The sequence below is a fragment of the Trachymyrmex septentrionalis genome, unplaced genomic scaffold, assembly GCF_001594115.1.
Source record: "Trachymyrmex septentrionalis isolate Tsep2-gDNA-1 unplaced genomic scaffold, Tsep1.0 scaffold232, whole genome shotgun sequence".
NCBI classification, from domain to species: Eukaryota; Metazoa; Arthropoda; class Insecta; order Hymenoptera; family Formicidae; genus Trachymyrmex; species Trachymyrmex septentrionalis.
Window position 1 is genome coordinate 16,517 of NW_017305389.1, and position 20,429 is coordinate 36,945.

Genomic DNA, 20,429 nt, shown 5'->3' on the forward strand with positions numbered 1-20,429 from the left:
CATCCACATTCCAGAAGTTCAAGGCTGATCGATGCAGCTCTTATAACAAATACTGTAATGTTAAAATTAGATAACGGCCCAATGTTTTGGCGATTTTTTGAAACACCATTATACCGAAAATTGTGTAAGGCGCAGAATTATATGGAGAAGTGAGTACACAATTATGATCAAGAAATAACCGCTTGTATATATATATATATATATATATATACAAGCGGTTATTTCTTGATCATAATTGTGTACTCACTTCTCCATATAATTCTGCGCCTTACACAATTTTCGGTATAATGGTGTTTCAAAAAATCGCCAAAACATTGGGCCGTTATCTAATTTTAACATTACAGTATTTGTTATAAGAGCTGCATCGATCAGCCTTGAACTTCTGGAATGTGGATGTTTTTCTTCTTCCGATAAACTTCCCATTTTTACATCAAAAGTCACGAGGCAAATCACTGAAAATTTATATTGATGACATTTATATACATAACACTTTTTTAAATTAATATTATGAAATATTATTTTTGCTAAAATTATTAACGTTAGTGAATGGAATAATTTATCCTAAATTAGATGAAAGGATATTACATTCGAGAAAAAGACGTGAGAATAAAGGTAAGAAATCATTTGATTTTTCGCGGGAGCAGAGCCGCACGAACTCTTGAACAACTGCGTCAGTATCCTCCAGATAATTGACAACATTGCGTGGTTTGCTAAGGACCTTCTGAAATTCGCGACGCAGCTTCCACCACTCGGTGCCATTTCTAAATAATGAATAAAATATTAAATCCCTAGTAATTTGTGCATTTTTTAAATTCTATTGTTACTGCAATACGAAACGTTTTTATCGATTTTTACAAATATCGTAATATATCGTAGTATGATGTATCAAAATTTTGTGAGAACAATTCTTACGTGGGTAAAAGACCCCCACTGTTGTAGACATTACTTCTGTCTTTTCGATATTTGAGAAGAGCCAAATGCGATCTTCTCTTAGGATGCAGACCCGCCTCAGCTTTGAAAATTTCTGCGATGTCTTCCGGTCGATATACCCATACGACTGGCTGACCTGGTACTATTTCTTCACGCACCAAAGGTCCATAACGTTTCAATTTCAATAAGCCGTTCGTGTGTAGCTTTGTGAAATTGTATTCACCTATACATGTATTAACATGTATTTGATAAGATTAATTCATCTTAAGAGATAAATGACTAAATGAGAAAATATTGTGTTTGGGAATATGCAAAAATATAGCAGCAAAGTTGTATCAGAATTCATTTCTATATATAGCTTAATAAGTAAAAAGGAAAATACAGAAAGTGAATTAAAAAACAAAAATATTAAATTTGCAGTAATAATAAATGTTTTTAGTTAATTATCGAAATACTATATATTATTCTTACCGATGAAAGGCACATATTTGTACAGCGTTCCAATAACAGGTAAGGCTCTTGGCCCTGGAATGCTTTCGAAAGGCTTGGGTTTGGTACTGTCAATCTGATGTAGATTATTCGAGCACGATCGAGAACATAATTTCTTTATCATTCCTTTTTTTCCACATAGTTTCACTCGTGCGTACATTATAAATTTTACACGTACACACATACACATATATATATATATATATATACTTTGTATTGAAGTTTTATCGTCAAATTACTTTTGTTTTTATAGGAGACCTCCTATAAGTGTAAACAGTACACCAGAGAAACAGGTTTTAGAATCTGTGCAGACTGCTTGAGCTCTCGATTGATTTTGAACCTCGCGTTCTCTCTGTTCTTCGCCTTTCTTACCAGCCATTCGATATTCTTGTTCTGAAACGTTAGCATAAATTTGATGCTAGGCAGATAAAGTCCGGACATCGCGCGCGCGCTCTATAGTATTATTTTTAAGGAAACATGAACACAAGCTGATGAATGTCATTGATTATTAACGCGACTGTTCTGGCGAATGCAATATCTTTGTGATGTAGCTGACATAATATTATTTCTTAGTTTAAATTATTTGTCTAAAAGTAGTGTCTATTCTCTCATAACGTCGCTAATGTATAGAAAAAAATATTGATGATTTCGTATGATTTCGGATTATGAAAGAAAAAAAGGGTATATAAAATGAACGTACAATAAAATGTACAATTAAAAAAAAACTTTTTGACTCTAACATTTTTAATCATTAACAATCGAATTAATTATCATTGTAAAAAGAAAGTAATAATACAATTTATAATGTGGATCTAAATATTAATCTCCCCATTAAATGTTTCACAATCTCATATGTTAAGGACATCTCTGAGAAATTTAAAACTTAAATATAGAACTATCGTATATTACAAATGAATAACTTCAGAGGTAATTTAAATAAAAAAATAAAAGTTCGGCATTAATTAGAGTAACACAGAAAAATTACCAAATGTTTCCATTTCAGAGGGAAACTCTCCCATTCTTAATATCCTCTCTCCCACTCCTAAAACTTCTTACTCCTTGCAAAACATATTAATTCCCAAAAATTTGTTTCTTAAAAACTCTCTCCTTCAATCTCCGTCAGGATAGCTTTGCCATCATTTAATCTATTTCATTATTTAGAATAAATTATATTTCTGGATTAAAATCGGTTTGCACAGGTAACAACGTTTATAACTTTGACTCAACGTTACAGATTTGATGGTTAAAATTAAACACATTATGACGATTGTTGACTATTGTACTTATTTTTATAAAATTTAGGACTTCTGTAAACTAATGTATGAATCTGAAATGAAATTATAATTTTAAGATATAATAATTCACAAATAATAATCTAAGGAGATTTTGAGAAGTTTAAAAGAAGAAAAACATTATAATTTGTAAAGAAATTCTACGAATTTATAGACTGCATTACAAATAAGTATAAGAAGAATAATGCACGAAGAAAAAATTAAAAAAAAATATATTTCTTTGAATTATTTTTCTAAAGTAAAAGAAATATTTGTTAGATTGAAAAGAGAAAAACAATTATATAAATTTAATGAAATATTTTTTTAAAGACAGAAAATAATTTTTTTTAATTATGAGTTTTTAAATTTTAAAAAAGATTTTGTTGATTTGAAAAAGAACGTAAATAAAAATAATTTTTATTTTTTTGAATGAAGGAAATTAATTTATTTAAATATAAAAAATATGTTTAAATAAAAATTTCTTTCTTTCAAAAATAATCAAAAATTAACTAAATCATTTTTCAAATTTACAAAAATTATTTTTTACACTAAAAGAATTATTTGTTGTTACTTTAAGTAAAAAATGTTTTAATTTAATAACAGAAACTTTTTTTAATTTTAAAAATGTATAATTTGAATTAAAAAATATTTAATTTAAGTTATAAACAACACAAGGAGGGGATGCTGAGAGACGACTAAAGCGAATCAAACTTATGGATTTAATAGGGACTAATTGACCCTTTCACGCGGACTTGTGGAAATATAATTAGCAAAACTGTTGTAGTACTTATTGTAGTGCTATTCAGCTTACGTCAAATTCTTTTACTTGGAAAATAATATTGTAAATATAGTCCTTTGCGACTGGCTCAATTTATCCTTAGTCTTTGACTAGAAATTAAAAAAAAGTTATAAACAAATGGAGATCGAGAGGAAGAATAAATCGTTTTATTATTATTATGATAACGTGAAACATCTGTAATTATCAATTATTGTTAATGATACACACAAGTTTTACACATTATTATCCAGTGTCGACTTACATTGGCTTGCATTTTTTACTTAAAGTTACTACCTTGGGTTAGAATAGGAAGACCTTTCAAATACAAAAGATATGTATATATTACTTAGAATTTATCAAATTAAAGATAGTATCACTTGTGTTTAACTTTTAATTTTGTACAACGATTTTTTTTTAAGAATGGGTGTTTTTAGCTTCTTTTGAAGTTATATTTCCATTTGTAGAAGAAATTGAGAAATAATTAATTAATCTAAGCCATTAAAACTAAAAAAATTTGTTAAGTTGTATGACATCTTACATTATCTGAACTATTGCCATCAAAAAGTGAAAATTGACAAAATGTCAATCTGTCAAAGATTATAATACAATTTTTTCGACTACAATTCTAATCTTCCTTTGTATTATAAAATTATTGTAAATATTGCCTTTATTTTACTAATTTAGAAGTAAAAAAATATCTTTTCTATAAGCATGTTCAATTTCAAAGCAATATCTTTGACAGTTTTTTAATAAACACTTTAACAAATTTAGAAAATGTCGTTTCAAGAAAAATGAATTTGAAGTTTTTCATTTTGTTATTTTATATTTACATAATTATAGATGTAACTATATTAATCAGTTAGGATCATAAATATGCTTTCTATTTCTTCATACAAGTGTTTGTCAGCCATTGCTCATTCTAGTTCACACGCTTCGTTTTTTATCTACCCCTTCACTTTACAGTCTGTAAATACATATTCGAATTTATATTTGTTTCACAGATATATTGTCAAGACTTCAAACTTTTGAAATATAGAAAAAAGTGATTTTTTTTTATAACTTAAAATAAAATATTCTTTTAAGAAAACTTATGGGAGTTTTCTCTTTGAACTTGTAACGTGTGACTCGTCGCTGTCCGGTACGCACCGACCAATTGAACTCGTGTCGGATAGCTGGTGGGAATCTCGTACTGAACGAGTGAACGTACGAGCGTACACAGCAATAATCAGTTTACACCGTACACTCGGCTCGAAAGGCACGGTTGGTATGTGGTAGCGCGCGACACGCCAACGAATAACAGAGATCGCACGCGTCTGCGTCGCGTACGCGTGAGTGACTCGTCTTGTTCCTTTTTTTTTCTTTCTTTTTTTTTTATGATCAAAAAAAGCAACAAGAAGACACAAACGGTCCAGGAGGAATCAAATGATGTCGTGGGATTGACTGGACGAACCTGTCAGCCGGTGCGCAGCTTAGTGGATTCTGGTCAATTCACATCCTGTTCCCTTTCTTTATTTTCCTTTTTCTCTTTTCTTTTTTTCGTAGATTAATTATCTAGACATACACTCTAGGTAATATTTTATATCAGCACCACATTTCGAAAGTATATCTTCGAAGTTATTTCGTGAGTATCTTATTTACAATAAAATATCTTTGCGTCTTTTATTTCTGTGACATTTTGAGCATGTCAACATTTTATAAGCACACATCTTATCGTTAAATATGCTATTATATATATTGTCCTATAAAAATTCTTTGAGATTTTTATTTATTTTTAATTTAAAATTTTAACCATTATAACAATCTATATAAATCTATATTAAAATAATTATCTGTTTGCAATGTTCATATTCAAATATTACTTTCTTCGCTAAAATTGTATCGTCTATTAAATTACAGACGGACGATGATTGAAATTATTTTCATATTAATCCATAGTTAAAAGTCATATTTCGAATCGTTCTTTGCTGAACAGAAAACATATACTTCGTACCTACATGTTTGGAAAATTGTTTGAAATACTTAATTATATATTAACAAAGAAGATATTGTTTATGGAGCAGTGACATTTATTTATAGGTGTTAAACAGTAATAACAATAAAAATCTAATTATAATACCAACATAATTTAAGAATAAAAATAATTCTTTGTGCCTTTTTCTTCTTAGTAAATTAATCTTTCTAATGAAAAAAGATAATGGATGTTCTCGCAATGTTTGAAATAAATAAATAGATGCAGACGACACGTATATCTTGTGCTTTACGTAATTACAAGCGATATTGTTACATTCATATACGTACGTGACACATATCTATACTGCACTAAATTAGCACCGATTGCATTCGCGATCCTCATATGGAGATGCAGGTTTCAAAAAGGATGCGTGTGAATATGTGGATAACATCACGGCACATGTTATTGACGGGAGTTATTTAATGATTCTTTCATGCATATCCACGAACAATTTATTTCTATTTAGAAAGACACGTAAAGAGCAAAAAAGTAGAAAAAAAGATTTGATTTCTAACAAATTCTTTTATCATTTCGAAAAATAATAAAATATATCTGCTATATAATGATATTTGCATAAATTTTATCTATCTCATTAATATATAAAAATCGTTCTTTATTTGATTGAAAACGTAAAATAGTTTCTTTATTCTAAGCTATAGATAATAATTTATATTAAATTTAGTTTTTTAATTATTTATCTGTGACAAGAAAATACTGTATTGAAATTGGAAAGAGAAATATATTTTAATGCTGAAGAAAAAATACCTAATATAATCGTATCTTTTTACGTAAATGTATTGCAGATACATCACATCTGTCACGTCTGGAATTTAATCGGAGAAATTCAGAATCAGGAACAGGAAGTTCTATCTGACCATTGTATGCGTATCGCGTACGCGATACTGTATACAAAAGCAGTCTTTTATAATTTTCTTTTCGTGAAATACTGTTTCGTACATCTTCCTTTTATATTGCTAAAGAGATTATTAAGAAGAAAATACATTCAAATTCTCATACTAGGTAATACAAATAACGGACGAGAGCATTAAGTTAACGAAATTTAATTTAAACAGTGAAACTTCTAATTCATAATATTGAGAGTAAATCTATTCTTTACATTTGCATTGTATTATAATTTTACACTTAAAAAAGAATTAAGTATAATTAGATATCGGAGAAAGAGAGGAAAGATGAATAATACAGGAAGTTTTATTATCCAGAATAAAACTAATAATAATGTCTTATTTATCAAAATCTTTATCTACACGTGCATAATTACGATATAATGAACAATATCACTATTTGTTTATCGCATACTCTGCAAAAACCATTGATGTAAGATTCATATTTGCGAAATTTTTTTTTCTACAATCGGGACGTTACTTGGAAAAAAACTGACATTGGAAGTTTATGAAGCAAGTGATAAAATTGTTTGTATCAACTCTTTCAGTGTAACGCAATCCGTATATATTACATATGTAACGAACTATATATATCATAAGCTCTCACATTTGTGTCTCGCAATATTCTCAAAACTGTCTTTATATGATTGATTACTAATGAACAATGGCAATTAATTAATAGTTATGATGTAACAGGTAATAATATAAATAATTAATATAATGAATTAATATTATGTGACTGAAATATGCCAGCCGATATGTTTAGTTGATCGATCTTCTACACGCTTCCGAAGTTTCACCATTTAAATTCGGGACACTCTGTATACAGGGTGTGTTTTAAATACACTAAAAAATTTTGAAGGATGATTCCTCACATAAAATTCAAAATGAAAATTTTATGATTATAAGTTTAAAACGGTTTAGTTTCAAAAATATTATATGTAGTGTCAAAGTCGAAAAAAAATTATTTCGTTTTTTCTAAAAATTTCAAAAACCATTCCAGTTATTTTGAAATTTAATTTATACGTATTTGAAGGATATAAAGCTTCACTTTTTCGAGCTGTATGTTATTTTTTATTCAATTAGAGGCGGACCTAAGGGTAAGCGGGAACTTTTTTTTATGAAAAAAAAACTGGTACACCATTGATTCTTCTTACGTTTGAAATTTTTTAATGACAAATAGGATAAATCAGTCACGGATATATGTTATCTTCTCTAATGCAATACTACATATCAAACGAAGATAAAAGCAGTATTTTTCTCAAGTTTGAAATTTTTTTATGATAAATGAGATAAACAGAAAAAAAGTCTTTTCTTTAATATTTTTGATGGAATTTTCCAGAAAAAAAATAAATTCCTAAAGATTGTAAAGTAGTTTTATTTTATTAGTAAAAACCATTTCGGAAATGGCTTATTTTATCGAAAATATTGAAGAAACTTTTTTTCTGTTGATTTATCTTGTCATTAAAAAATTTCAAATGTAAAAAAATGAGTAAAACGGATAATTTTTTAAATAAGTAACACAAAAAATGTATATAAAGGGTTCTTTAGGACTTTGCAGATGTTGTTAAGTTAGTAATTTTATTCTTCAAAAGGAAAAAAATAAAGAGCATAGGATAAGAGCAGGATAAGGTGATTTCGGGCTCCCGCACGTAATCGATTGCTACAGGGAGTATGTTAAAATGAACACCCAGATGAAAGAATATTTTGTACAAAGTTTCATTCCAAAAGAGCCACATTATTTCGAGATATAATAAAATGCGATTTTCCATTAGTATTTTTTCTCCGCTAAATCTAAACGAATCTTTACAAAAAAAATCATGAATATAAAGGGTATCAAGAAGATTAGAGTAAGAAATTTTTTGGTTCAAAATTCTGTTTTTAAAAAATTCAAGAATTTTTAAAATCGCATTTTTTATATGATCTAAATGGTTGACTATTAAAATAATTCTCAGCAGTTAAATCTTATTATAAATTATATTCAGTATTAAAGATTACGTATTTCACGGGTTTTTCTGCGTGTTCAGATCCATGTTTACCATTCTGAGTCTTCGCTCAAATACGCGTTCGTATACATGTAATAGCAGATCGATATAAATCTTTCTTTTTAAGCTTTTAATCTCTGCAGTTTTATAAACTCAGTATTGTGCACGTAAAACGCTGGGTGCTGAACTGTCATTTTGTCTATGTAAGTTATAAAATTTTTGTATTAAGGACACATCTATATATCAACTCTACAAATTGAAAAAAAGTAAGTTTTTAACTTCTTTTTTTAATTTTAATACAAAGTCGACTACAGCACTTCCCAATTTTGCATCTATTTTAATCTTGTAAAAGGATCTTTGATTTTGTTTAGTAAATTCGGAGATTTATATCGATCTGCCTGAATGTTTCGACAATTTGGTCACTCCAACATCCTCTTAAGCGTGTGAGCGTGGATACGGAACGCATCTTACGCATTTGTTATGAAAACTACGATTAATCATCTAGCGAAGATATCTGCAAAACGCTCAATTTGCATTTGGCGGAGCATACTTAACTTGCACTTTCCTCGATGACAAACGAGGCGTTAAAAATCACATTGTTGCGATGCGATCGAGGAAGTTTCGCAATCGAAACTCGCGCAACGTTTTACAATTGTAAATATCTATTATATATTTTTAATTTTTTTTTCGTACTATGATGAATAATATGGGAGGAACACGCGTGAACGAATGAGTGACAATTATTTTCGGCATTGCATGTATTCGATCTATACTATACAATTACGTACGAAATTTTATATACGAAATTTTTCGGTAATACGTCGAGCCTTGTCACGCCCGTTACTGTTACTTATAAGTGGGTTAATGATGATGACATAACAATGTCCTTCGAATGTGTAGAAAATAATAATGATTCCCGTTCGATCGACAGAACACGTCGCACCAAAGTTAACGGAACGTTCGGTTCTCCCGCAAGAATTCGTTTATAGTGTTAGCGGATTCTATGTCGATAACGGAAGTTTCTTCTAGAGTTGGGATGTTTCTGTCAATAAAAATGTTATCTAAGTTTGTTACAATTGACCGCAACATTTTTAATTTCACGTTAGACAAATAAATGCATATTGCCATTAACAGAAAAGGAAAGAGAGAAATATATGAATATAATTATTTAATCAATTACATCTATTATTATTATATTTATCTATTTTGTATTATTATATATATTTGTTCTGTCCTATACTATTATAATATCCAAATCAGAAATAGCAAGAAAAAAATTAATGAAATTTATTTTTAATTTTTCTTACAAAGTCTTGATGAATAAATAGCACCGGCCAATTTGATAAAAGATGTGTGATTTGTCGAGAGATTTATTGAGTAATTTATTATAGATCTGTCCTTTTTAGCTAAAGTTCTTGCACGATTAATTTTTCTTCCTTTTCTCTCCACGTTGAAGAGAAAAAGAGAAAAGATAAATCGTGCAAAAAGTTCAGCTACATCAATATAGTTTAATTTCAATCTCGGCTAAGTTTGTACATTAATATAGTTTAATTTTAATCTCAGTTTAACTAACTCTTCATCTTTTTCTAGTTCTGAGAGTTGAACTGAGATTCAAGTTAATCTACATGATAAAGAAACGGGTCTAAAACGAACAAATCTTATGCATGGGCATATCGTGAAATTTTTTTCGAAGAAGGGAAGTTTCTATCAGCTCGAAGATGTACCGTGCATCAATCGGACAACCCAAAAAGAAAAAGAATTTTGCTATTGTACTGAAAAGAACGTTACTGCACCAATTTTATTGTTGTAATTTACAATAATTTTTAACATTAATGAATTCCATTTGGATAATTTTACAATTTTTAATATCTCCTCATTTTGAAGAGGAAAACTTTTACGTTTTGTATATGTAACTTTTACTTATTTTTTTTAAAGACTTTTTTTTTAAAGAAAGACACTACTCAGCTACTACAAACAAAATGTTTAATTCTTTAATATTGTTATTGTATGCTCAAACTAACAGAAGTACTAAAAATTATTTACATGATTTTATAACGAAGAAAAAAAAATATTTTATGTAACAGCAAAAACCAAAGTTGTATGTTTTTTACAATTAAAAATGAAAGAGAAATTTCGATAAAGTACATCGCTGAGAATATTTTGTTTTGAATTGGCCAATTCAAAATAAAATATTCTCATTAGTAAAGCAGTGAAAAATTATTAGGCATCGACCGAATGTGTGCTGTCAAGATGTGATAACTAACGAGACTCTCAAAATGAAATAATTAATAAAAAATTTCGGAAGGGGAGGGGTTTGAACTCTCAAAATCCCCCTCCCGGATATGCCCATGATCTTATGTGACTGCGTCATGCGATTTTGCGAATCACTGTTTTCGTTTTGGACCTATAATACAATTGCATTGGAAGTATCTAAAACGGACATGAATTGAAGCCAATAGAAACATTTATAATGAATTACGCGAGATGAGTTGTGACGCAAACGTTGCACGTGCGTGTCAAGGCTAAACACGTTATTCCAGTGCAAAATCTTGGCGGTTGGCTCAATGGCTACAGCATCTGTACAGTCATCTCTACACAAATAGGGAAACCTAGGGTATATATACATAATGATTACAGTAAAATTTGAACAAGTTTTAAGCATATTAGAAATAACTAAATCAACTTGGTTTTATACTAAAATATTCATTGGAGTATCTACTACTCAAAAAATACAAGTTTTTTACTGCAAAAGAATAAGTTAACAGCGAAATTATTGTTTTTTCAAAAGTGTGCATTAATCTTGCTTTGCCGTTTACACTGAAAAAAAATTCACAAAATTTGAATAAATATTTGTTTAGATAATATCAATGGGACTATTTACTTACAGTAAATAAATATTTAAATAGAGAACGCCAATAGACGGTCAAAGTTAGATATTTCGAATAATACAGTATATATTCTTTGTTAAATCAATTTATTTAAGATATGATTGCTCAATAAGTTGATTTATTGCGCAATCGTATCTTATTTATATAATTCAAATTATCGACCTTATTATACATTGTGATTTCATTATGCCCCAAGTTTCCCTATGTTTTATTATGGAATTATTTCTCATAAAAGAATCTTTTTTTATAAAAAATATGAAATTTAATTTAATGAATCAAAAGATTATTAACTTTTTGATTAAATCTTTTACATGGTGTACCTAAAGAAAAGAGGTGTACCAAATTTGAATCCGTTTTGCGCATATAAGGCATTGGAACAAGTCGCCTTCCATATTAGAAAATAATTATATAGAAAAAAAACTTAAGACTTTATAACTTGTGATTTGTTTTTATAAAGAATGATGGTTGGTATGCAGCCATTTAAAGTATGTAAAAATTGTAGTAAAAATTTGATAGTAAAAAAAGTAAAATGTTTTTTTTCCAAAAAACAATGAATTTATGGCAATTTATATTACAAAATATAAAAAAAATTATTTAATTAAAAAATATTTCAGCATGTATTTGTTCGACTCATTTTCTTTCAACATGCTATAAAAAAAAAACTCGAATATTGTAGAGAATATTCTTCAACGACAGTCAGAAGTCTTTTACCTAATGCTCTTTCTACAGAGAATACATTTTGTGGTCAATCTAGTAATGTAAATAACATTTTAATATATAAAAATAAATAATAATCCTTTACAAATAACTTCAAATAAAGATTTAATCTGTGAAATTCTATTAAGAAATACAAAAAATAAAATGCGCTCCTTACCCTGATGAAGTGAACGGCAAGATTCACGAAACGTTAACATTAGCAATGGATAAAAACATGACTCGCACATAACTCGCAAACCTTCTTTAAAAATGAAATGTTTTTTCTAATTAGTTTAAAGTATTTTATTTATTTTTATTTATGTATTTTTACCCTCTTCCCTCTTCATGTATTTCAGCTGAAATGTTTTTTTCTAACAAATTCTGACAACATATTTTATTTATTTATTTTTACCCTTTTCATATGTATAAATAATTTAATAGTGTATATTATTATTGTTATTATTAACTAGGGGATTTAATTATTAATCATAAAAAGCCACAATAGTAGTTCTCAACAAAATATATTTATTAATTGTCTTTTCCATATTTAAATTATATTCCACATTTTTAGTATCGCTGATTGGTTGATATATTAATATGGCCGGATTGTTCCATCATCCTCATTGATTAATCACCTTCTTGCGCAAAAGCGCATCTCTTTTCTTTATTACACTATGATCTTTTAGAAGCCTGATTATAAAAGCTTATTTATAATTAAAAGGAACAATAAAAAAACGATTTTTTGTCTATTAATAGAAACATAAAAAACAATGAATCTTATTGATTTTAAAATGCTGAATATGATGTTATTAGTTTTTATTGAAAATATGAAGAACATCATTATCGTCATTTTTTAGAAAGTCTTATTTCTCACTCTTTCTTATTTCATGATGTACGATATTTAATACGAGTGAAGTATTTTATGTAAAACTTAATATGCAAAGATTCCTAATATTGTTAAACTAAAATCTGATAAATAAAATGAATTCTAAATGAAGGAATCAAAATAGTCATTTGGTTATTTTTTTACTGTCACTAACTTTCTATAAACCGCTTTCAGTTGAGACAACAAGTGGATATAGCAGTTTTCTGTCTCTATTTATTTATTTTGTATTTTTTATATTTTATATATTTTTGTGTTTTTTATATGTTTTGTATATTTTTTTGTATCTAAAATATATTTATTTTGTAATTTTTCCTAGTTTTTCGTTTTTTTAAAAGCTTAATTAGCCTATTTTTTTCTCCTCTCACCTTATTTGTAACATATTTCACGGCATTATTCCCATAATCATACGAAACGATCCCATTTAGTTATGAATTTTAAAAATAATTTTTAATTTATAATTAGTGACAGTACAGAAAATAGCCAAATGGTCAAATGACGTTCGCCATTTTTTGGGATCCTCATTTTGCGAATTTTATTTTATTTATTAAATTTCCTTCTAACAATATTAGCAACTTACGCATACTATGTAAGTTTCATATGGAATATTTATGTTATCTACTCGTATTGAAAATCATACCTATATCACGGAAAGAATGAAAAACAGACATTTAACCTGAAAAACGATGTTCCCTACGTTTTCAATAAAAACTAATAACATCATCGTTTAACAAATTTTTATTATATCGATTGATTATAGTTTGCTCACTGAATATAGTTCTGTGAGAATCGAAATGTTTGAGATTTTATAAATATGATATTGTAATTTAATATATATATATATTATATATATATATAAATCGAATTTTATACACTAACAGCGTGCTTGGCTTATTGCCCTTTTTTGATACTCATTTGAAAATTTTAATTCGTAAAGCTTTTAGGTACTTTGTATAATTTTCCATTAATGTTACTTCCGTAATGTCAAAGTCAAAAATATGAATTAAAGTTTGTTTTTATATAATTTTGAGCTGCATAATTTGCCATGTTACTTTATAATTTCAATTAAATTTCACGAAGCCTGATAATCGCTTATTTAAATTTCGTTGGATTGCAATGGGTCAGTAGGATTAGTTTCGGCGAAAGTTGCATATATAACGCGGATGGTGAACGGTATGCGCTGCATTTCTGAATATATTCCTGCTTTCCATTTTTGTTATTGTTATCTTTTCTGTCTGTGACAAAATGAGTCATCAAAGAAGAGTATTAAAAAATTATCAGGTAGGTAATAGCCATATAAGTAGTTTGCTATTTTTGGATGAATAAAGTTTGATTTTTTTCAAGCTTTTTCAAACAGACATTATGAGACCATGTCCTCAATTTCGTCAATTTGCCACTTTCTTCGAATTAGAATTTTATTGCGTTTATTAAAAGGATATGTCACGATAGAGAAGTACGTCTAATCTTGATTAGATTAATCTTTGTTTATTATTTTTCCTCCGATTGGTAACTTCAATTTTTGAGATAGTAATGTTAAATTAGCAACTTTTTTCCTTCGAATGTTTTTCTTTCGGATAATATCGTTCTCAAATTTTCGACGCTGAAATTACGAGTCGGCGCAGTTAATCGAGGTGCGAGCAGGCTGGCCAAGTGGAATACGCGGCTGACCGTTATTTGACCCACCGTGAGGCCCAACGAAAGAAGACTCACTTAAGTTCGTCGCGTACTTGTGTAAACGCAAGTATGCAATGAGTTTAAGTGTAAGTATAATGTATAAGCAAGTCTAAATTTATAAAACATCCAGCAACAATTACACAAAATAATATAATTTTAAACTATATATATATATATATAATTCTATCTTACATCTATATTATATACGTTCGCACATTTATATTCCACACGCCTACTCGTATGTACATGTCAATATCACGTCTATGTATCTATACTCATATACATCTATCTGTATGATTTCATCTGTTGTACCATATGGTACGTATTGATCCGATGTGTTGCGATAGGATGATTTTGACTGAAATTTTATAAATCGTGACAAGAAAGCAGAATTATCACAACATATCATTAATTTAAATCTTATCTTATTGCAAATTGAATAAAATTCCATCACACGCTAATCACGCTAATCACGTGATGATGAAGCTGGACCGCAAAGAAAATCTCTCGTCAATAATCCGTCGCTTTTCGTATAATCGCTACGATGAAGAGGATATATGCAATTGGCGATGTTTGATTTCTTTTCCATATAGTCGTAACTGTATGTCACACATATTCACGTTCTTATTTTATGTTAATGTGAGATATATAGTTCCGAATATGACCTAGATAGAAAGCTGTAGAAAATTTTTTGACCGCCTTTCTCTGAAAATATTCAAAATACCGGATGAATTTGTACATTTACAACAATCTAAGAAAAAAAAATTATTACGACAAGATAATTAATCGTATGATTATGAATTAAGAAAAGTTTTTAAAAAGATTAAGGATAACTGGATCTTGTTAAGAATTCAAGTCATGCTCGAATTAGGCATTTTACATACATAATATACACATACAAGCCTTTACTCTAAAAAATATCAATGTGGATTTAATACCATACGATGTGTATATAATTGTGTTGGTTATTAATATTAACACCACACACACACACACACACACACACACACACGCACACACACACACACATGCGTGATGTTCAAAATCCACCGAGATATTTTAGAGAAAATTAATATATGAAATATATATGTTATAAATATGTATTATAAATTTATGAATATATTGAAATTTGACAAAATAAAGAATTTTCTGAACAATTAGAAAAGTTAATCGTAATTATGACGTACGCATATCATGAGAAGATTTCACCTTAACTAAAAAGCAATTTCTTTGTCTCAAAAAGGAAATTATTCGAACTTCCAAGCGGACTTCCTCTGTCTGCTTCCGGCGATTCGAGTGCATTACTTCCTGAAGACAGACAGAAGCTGATGGATTAGCAAATACACATTAAGATGCGCAAATACTTCCGGCATCTTTTCTTGCTAATGATCATGAATACACGATCTTCCTCTTTGGTCAATATTACGACTAACGAAAGTTACTGTTGCACACTGCACAGTCGCGCATAACAGCCACATACCCAGATAGCACAAGATGTCCTCAGGATCATTCTGAATATGTCCCAGGATGTCCTCTGAGACATTTTATATTCATATATCCACGGGACGTCCTGAGGACGTCATCTTTAGGACACTTTTGTGGAGTCTCAGGACAGCCTCAGAACGTCCTAGGAACATTCTTGTAAGAGTTTTAAAATTTTTTATTTAGAAATAAAAACTTATAATTATTTAGATTCATTTAAGAAAGAAATATATTTTAATTATATGTGAACCATCTTTTTGACAATATCTATTCATAGTATAAATGTGTAATTGTGACATATATCAAATATGTCACAATTAAACATTTATATAGGATAAAGTTTATCAAACGTGGATCATTAAAATAGTTCTTATATGATTGTAGAAATCAAGCGACACAAACCAGAGTGCACTTCAGGATGAGCTTGTTTAAACACCATAAAATTAATTTCAGAATTCGGAGAAAAACGTTTTTTTTTTCATAATTTTGCCGTGCACTTGGAATATGCTACTAATCAATGACTCATTTTATAATTATATATGAAAATTTATATTATATCCTGCAACGATATCCTCTTTACGATATGTGATCTTTTGAGGATGCGTTGAGATTCTCATTTACTGTATCAAAACATCGTCAGGACGTCCCAGAGCAAAAATAGGATATCCTCACTATTTGTCCTGGACATCCATGTGCTGTTTGGGTAATTTCTTTGAGCGGCGCCAACTATAGTATTTGATCAGATTTTCGCGAAGGAAGGCATATTGCTTAAATGGCCATGCACAGATAAATTTACAGCTCGTGAAACCACGTTGTGCCACATACATCGTCGAGAAGGCTTTGCTTCTCGATTGGAGGATGAAAGTTGGCGCAGAGAATATCAAAGGAATTCGTTATAGCAATGTGTCTAAGAATCGACAGCTGTGATATGCTTTTGAGGTTTTAATAATGTTGTTAGCAGATTGATGTAAATAGAATTACGAAATTAATTTAATTTTAAGATACATGGCCTCATAGTGAATACAATTTTTCGCAAAATTGAGAATAAAGAAGAAATAACTTGAAGAAATTTAACTTGTTAAACATAAAGAATTTATAATTGTTAAAATATGGTTATTTAGCGAAAGACAAATGAATGAAGGAAATAATTATAACTCGTATTAGTTAATAATTCGTAACAGTTAATGCGTATTAATGGATATCGTAGGATTCCAAGAAATTTTTTCAATGCATGTACGCAGTAATTACAATTCAGTCATTAAATTTTCTTAAAATTCGAACTCAAACTGCTTGATACTACTTGCTTAATTTGAAATGCCCTTCCAAAGAGAATGTTCACCTTTTTCACTTTCCAAATTGAAATATCTGCGCAATAAAATAAATTTCTAAATAATCCGTTTTTATTGAGTTGTAATTGATGTGCATATGATTGTGCATCGTACGTTTGCTCTTTAACGATTTCTTGTAATCACTATAATATTTGTTCCTGGGAGATGAAGATATTTCAAGTAGTGACACGAATGATCCACTTTCGTCATCAACTGGTTGACGATTGCGTGCTTGTGATACTCCATTTATAAAGTTCCAGTTTCTTCGACCGACCCAAGAAATTGGGGACGCGCTGGTTTTCTTCTCCCTTCTAGCAATCATTCGCTTTTTCACTTTCCGAATCATTGTGCTGCGGTAACGTTATTAGAGATCCACTTTCGTCAGTGATGGTCGTTATTGGCGCATAATTTCTGTCTTTATAGAGTCGTAATCTTCTGAAGGAAGTTTAGGAAGCGTTGCGGCCGGCTTTCAATAGTGTTGTAGTTGTTTTTTTTAGTTTTGTGAGATACTTTGGTGATGAACAATTTATTTTCATCACTGATAACAATACGAATTATAAGAGAATTTCTATGCAAAGAATATATCGCATATCAGTTCTTACGGAAAATGACCTTTGTATTTTATCAACGAAAGCGAATTATTTAAAATATGATTTTATTGAAAAAATGTTACTATTTTTTTCAGTCTTACATTTCTGAGATATTTAATCTAAAAGTATTAATCAGATATATAAAATGTAAAAATCTTTTTGCACGCGCAATATGGAATGTAGCTTTTCTGTTTGGGAAAATGCACGTGATATAAAACGTATCGCGTGTAGTGCCGGATTAAGAAACTTTGACCTGAAGCACTAAAAATTTTCGAGCCCTTTATGTCCTTGAAAAAAATACAAACTATCAAAAAATACACATTTACAAATTTATCTAATAAAATAAATATAAGATTTCTTTCATTTTTTTCGTTTTTCAGAAGTAGAAGCGTATTTATACTTCATGTTTTTTAAGAAATAACAAGAAAAAATAATGATTAATGTTAATTTCAATTAAAGTAAAAATCTTTTATATATAAAAAATCGTTTTCAAACCGAGCGAATTTGCATCGGCCTGGGTTAGATTAATAGTATTAGTATGCTTTACTATTGATTGATGTTATATGTTTAACCAATAGTACAGAATGTGATGTCATTAATCCAAACCAGGTCGATGCAAACTCGCTCGAGTTCAAAACGCTAATATAGCAAACCTTCTCTCTGTTAATAGTATACTATTATTTTCGTGTTGTTTCCGATTCTAATATAATGCACACGCTTAACTTGACACGATCGCGAATGATGACTATAGATCTTAGAGCATATAGACATAGGGGGAGCATTGTGGTTCAGAATTGTGTCCAAGATGTGTGTGAGAGAGAAAGATATATACATAGAACATCTCTGCGCGTACTTTAATACAAAAACTGTATACATATATTTCGATAGTAAGCTATATAGTGTCTGCCATGTTGGCACATGCGCACAGAGGACGAGATTCCATATATATCTTTCTCTCTCGCACGCATCTTTGGGCCACAGGAGGTGTAGACAATGCTCCTTCTATGTCTATATGCTCTTAACCATAGACGTAGGCCGCGGTCCGAGTCATGCTCACAATGCTCATGAGCATCATTTGTCTTTGTTTAACATTTTGCTGTTTAACAAATAACAAGGATGAAATGATCTTAAACGTTGTGTTGTAAGTGTGAATCGGATATATCGCTGTTATAGTATCGGTTATGATAAGTGACAACATGCACGGCGCACTCACGGGCTGGCCGCCTGCGCTGGCAATCAAAGAGTACGTGGGAGAACGCGAGGCGCGAGCCATAGGGCCCCAAGGCCTTCGCAACAACCTGGCCCTGAGGTATGCGCATCATGCGCGCTTCGTATATATTATAATTCATCACTGATATCACGACAGACTAAACATAAAAAAAATTATGCATCTATAGATTTCATTGATTTATTTAAAAAATCGATTATTTTATGTAGAGTTAATTGCGCATATACAAGACTCATGAACGTATACAAATTAAGGGTTAAGATGTGATTTGAATATCTTCGTCTTTCAAAATCACGTCTGGTTTTAAATCGTGTGTTGGATAAAATTTCCTTTTAACTTAAATCTTTTTGTTTCAAAATGTGTGCCACGATGTACTAAAAAATCTCCGCGGAAGAAATGTTATATAGAACTTGAAAAAAAGAGGAGGAACTTCAGTGTGGCGCTTTGAAGAAAGAATAGTAGAGATCGCGAAAACATTGAGAAATATTCCGCGCATAGAGACATTTACGATTCAATAATACATTGCATTTGCAATATCTTGGATCTGCTATCGACTGCTGTCGTGGTAATTTACATACACTTCTCGCTGAATTTTTAATTAGCGATGTACAATGTCACGTTTCTTGATAAAGAACTATCCGATATTTATTTTTTCCATATAAATTATAATTTAATACGGAAATATGGAAATATATTCATAATGATGGAAATTATCTCTATGCGAGATCCTTATGACTGTCTTAGGAGACAACGTTCCCCAACATAAATCTACAAAGACAAATAAAAGACAATTTCAAAAATTTCTACTTTAGGCACTATTCAAAATTACGACGAGAACAGTAGTAGGATAATAGTTTTGTTTTTGTTTCACCTTTTTATACTTTACAACATTTTTACATTTTTTATATATTTTTAATTTTTTAATTTTTATTTTATTCTTATATATATATCACGAGTATATTAATAGAATACATTTTATATTTTGTTTTATAATAATATTATATATTTTGTAATAATACACTTTGGAATAATACATGTTATAAGAATTTAAAATAATATATTTTTGAGACAATAAATTTGGGAAATATATTTTATAAAAAGATAAGAAAGTTAATTTAGAAATTACATTTTCTATCTTTAGCTTGCGAATATTTTCATGCAGAATTGAGAGAATAGTAATTAGTTAATAAGTTAAAAACTAAGTAAAAAGTTAAAACTTAAATAATAGTTAAAAGTTAAATAAAAAGTTTATAAAGTTTATATATATATAGCTTTTAACTTAATTTAATTACTT

General features: G+C 29.3%; 3 protein-coding genes across 8 annotated transcripts in view; 1 reads left to right on the forward strand and 2 right to left on the reverse strand.

Moving 5' to 3' along the window:
- The window catches only part of LOC108748568 (cytochrome P450 302a1, mitochondrial), a 5,506-nt gene extending 3,927 nt beyond the window's left edge, over positions 1-1,579 (reverse strand). Inside the window, exons 1-4 of one of the 2 annotated variants that reach the window (XM_018486800.1) lie at positions 1,402-1,579; positions 913-1,153; positions 586-761; positions 248-452 (exon numbers count right to left, since the gene is read on the reverse strand). In XM_018486800.1, coding sequence (XP_018342302.1) covers positions 248-452; positions 586-761; positions 913-1,153; positions 1,402-1,579 — 800 coding nt within the window. The remainder of the gene's footprint in view (positions 1-247; positions 453-585; positions 762-912; positions 1,154-1,401) is intronic. The other variant, XM_018486799.1, reaches the window with a different exon arrangement.
- A 3,109-nt stretch (positions 1,580-4,688) lies between these two features.
- LOC108748574 (sphingomyelin phosphodiesterase) overlaps positions 4,689-20,429 on the forward strand; it is a 34,171-nt gene continuing 18,430 nt past the window's right edge. For 2 of the 5 annotated variants that reach the window (XM_018486812.1, XM_018486813.1), the window contains exon 1: positions 18,996-19,216. In XM_018486812.1, the coding sequence (XP_018342314.1) occupies positions 19,089-19,216 (128 nt within the window). In that variant the 5' untranslated portion in view covers positions 18,996-19,088. Of the gene's footprint in view, positions 5,093-18,995; positions 19,217-20,429 lie in introns of those variants that run through there. The other 3 variants (XM_018486815.1, XM_018486814.1, XM_018486816.1) reach the window with 3 other exon arrangements.
- Positions 17,248-18,657, reverse strand: LOC108748566. The gene is made up of 3 exons (XM_018486797.1): positions 18,561-18,657; positions 17,432-17,783; positions 17,248-17,354 (listed from the first exon to the last, which is right to left on the reverse strand). The coding sequence occupies exons 2-3, from the start codon at positions 17,661-17,663 to the stop codon at positions 17,248-17,250; spliced, it is 339 nt and encodes a 112-aa protein (XP_018342299.1). The 5' UTR covers positions 17,664-17,783; positions 18,561-18,657.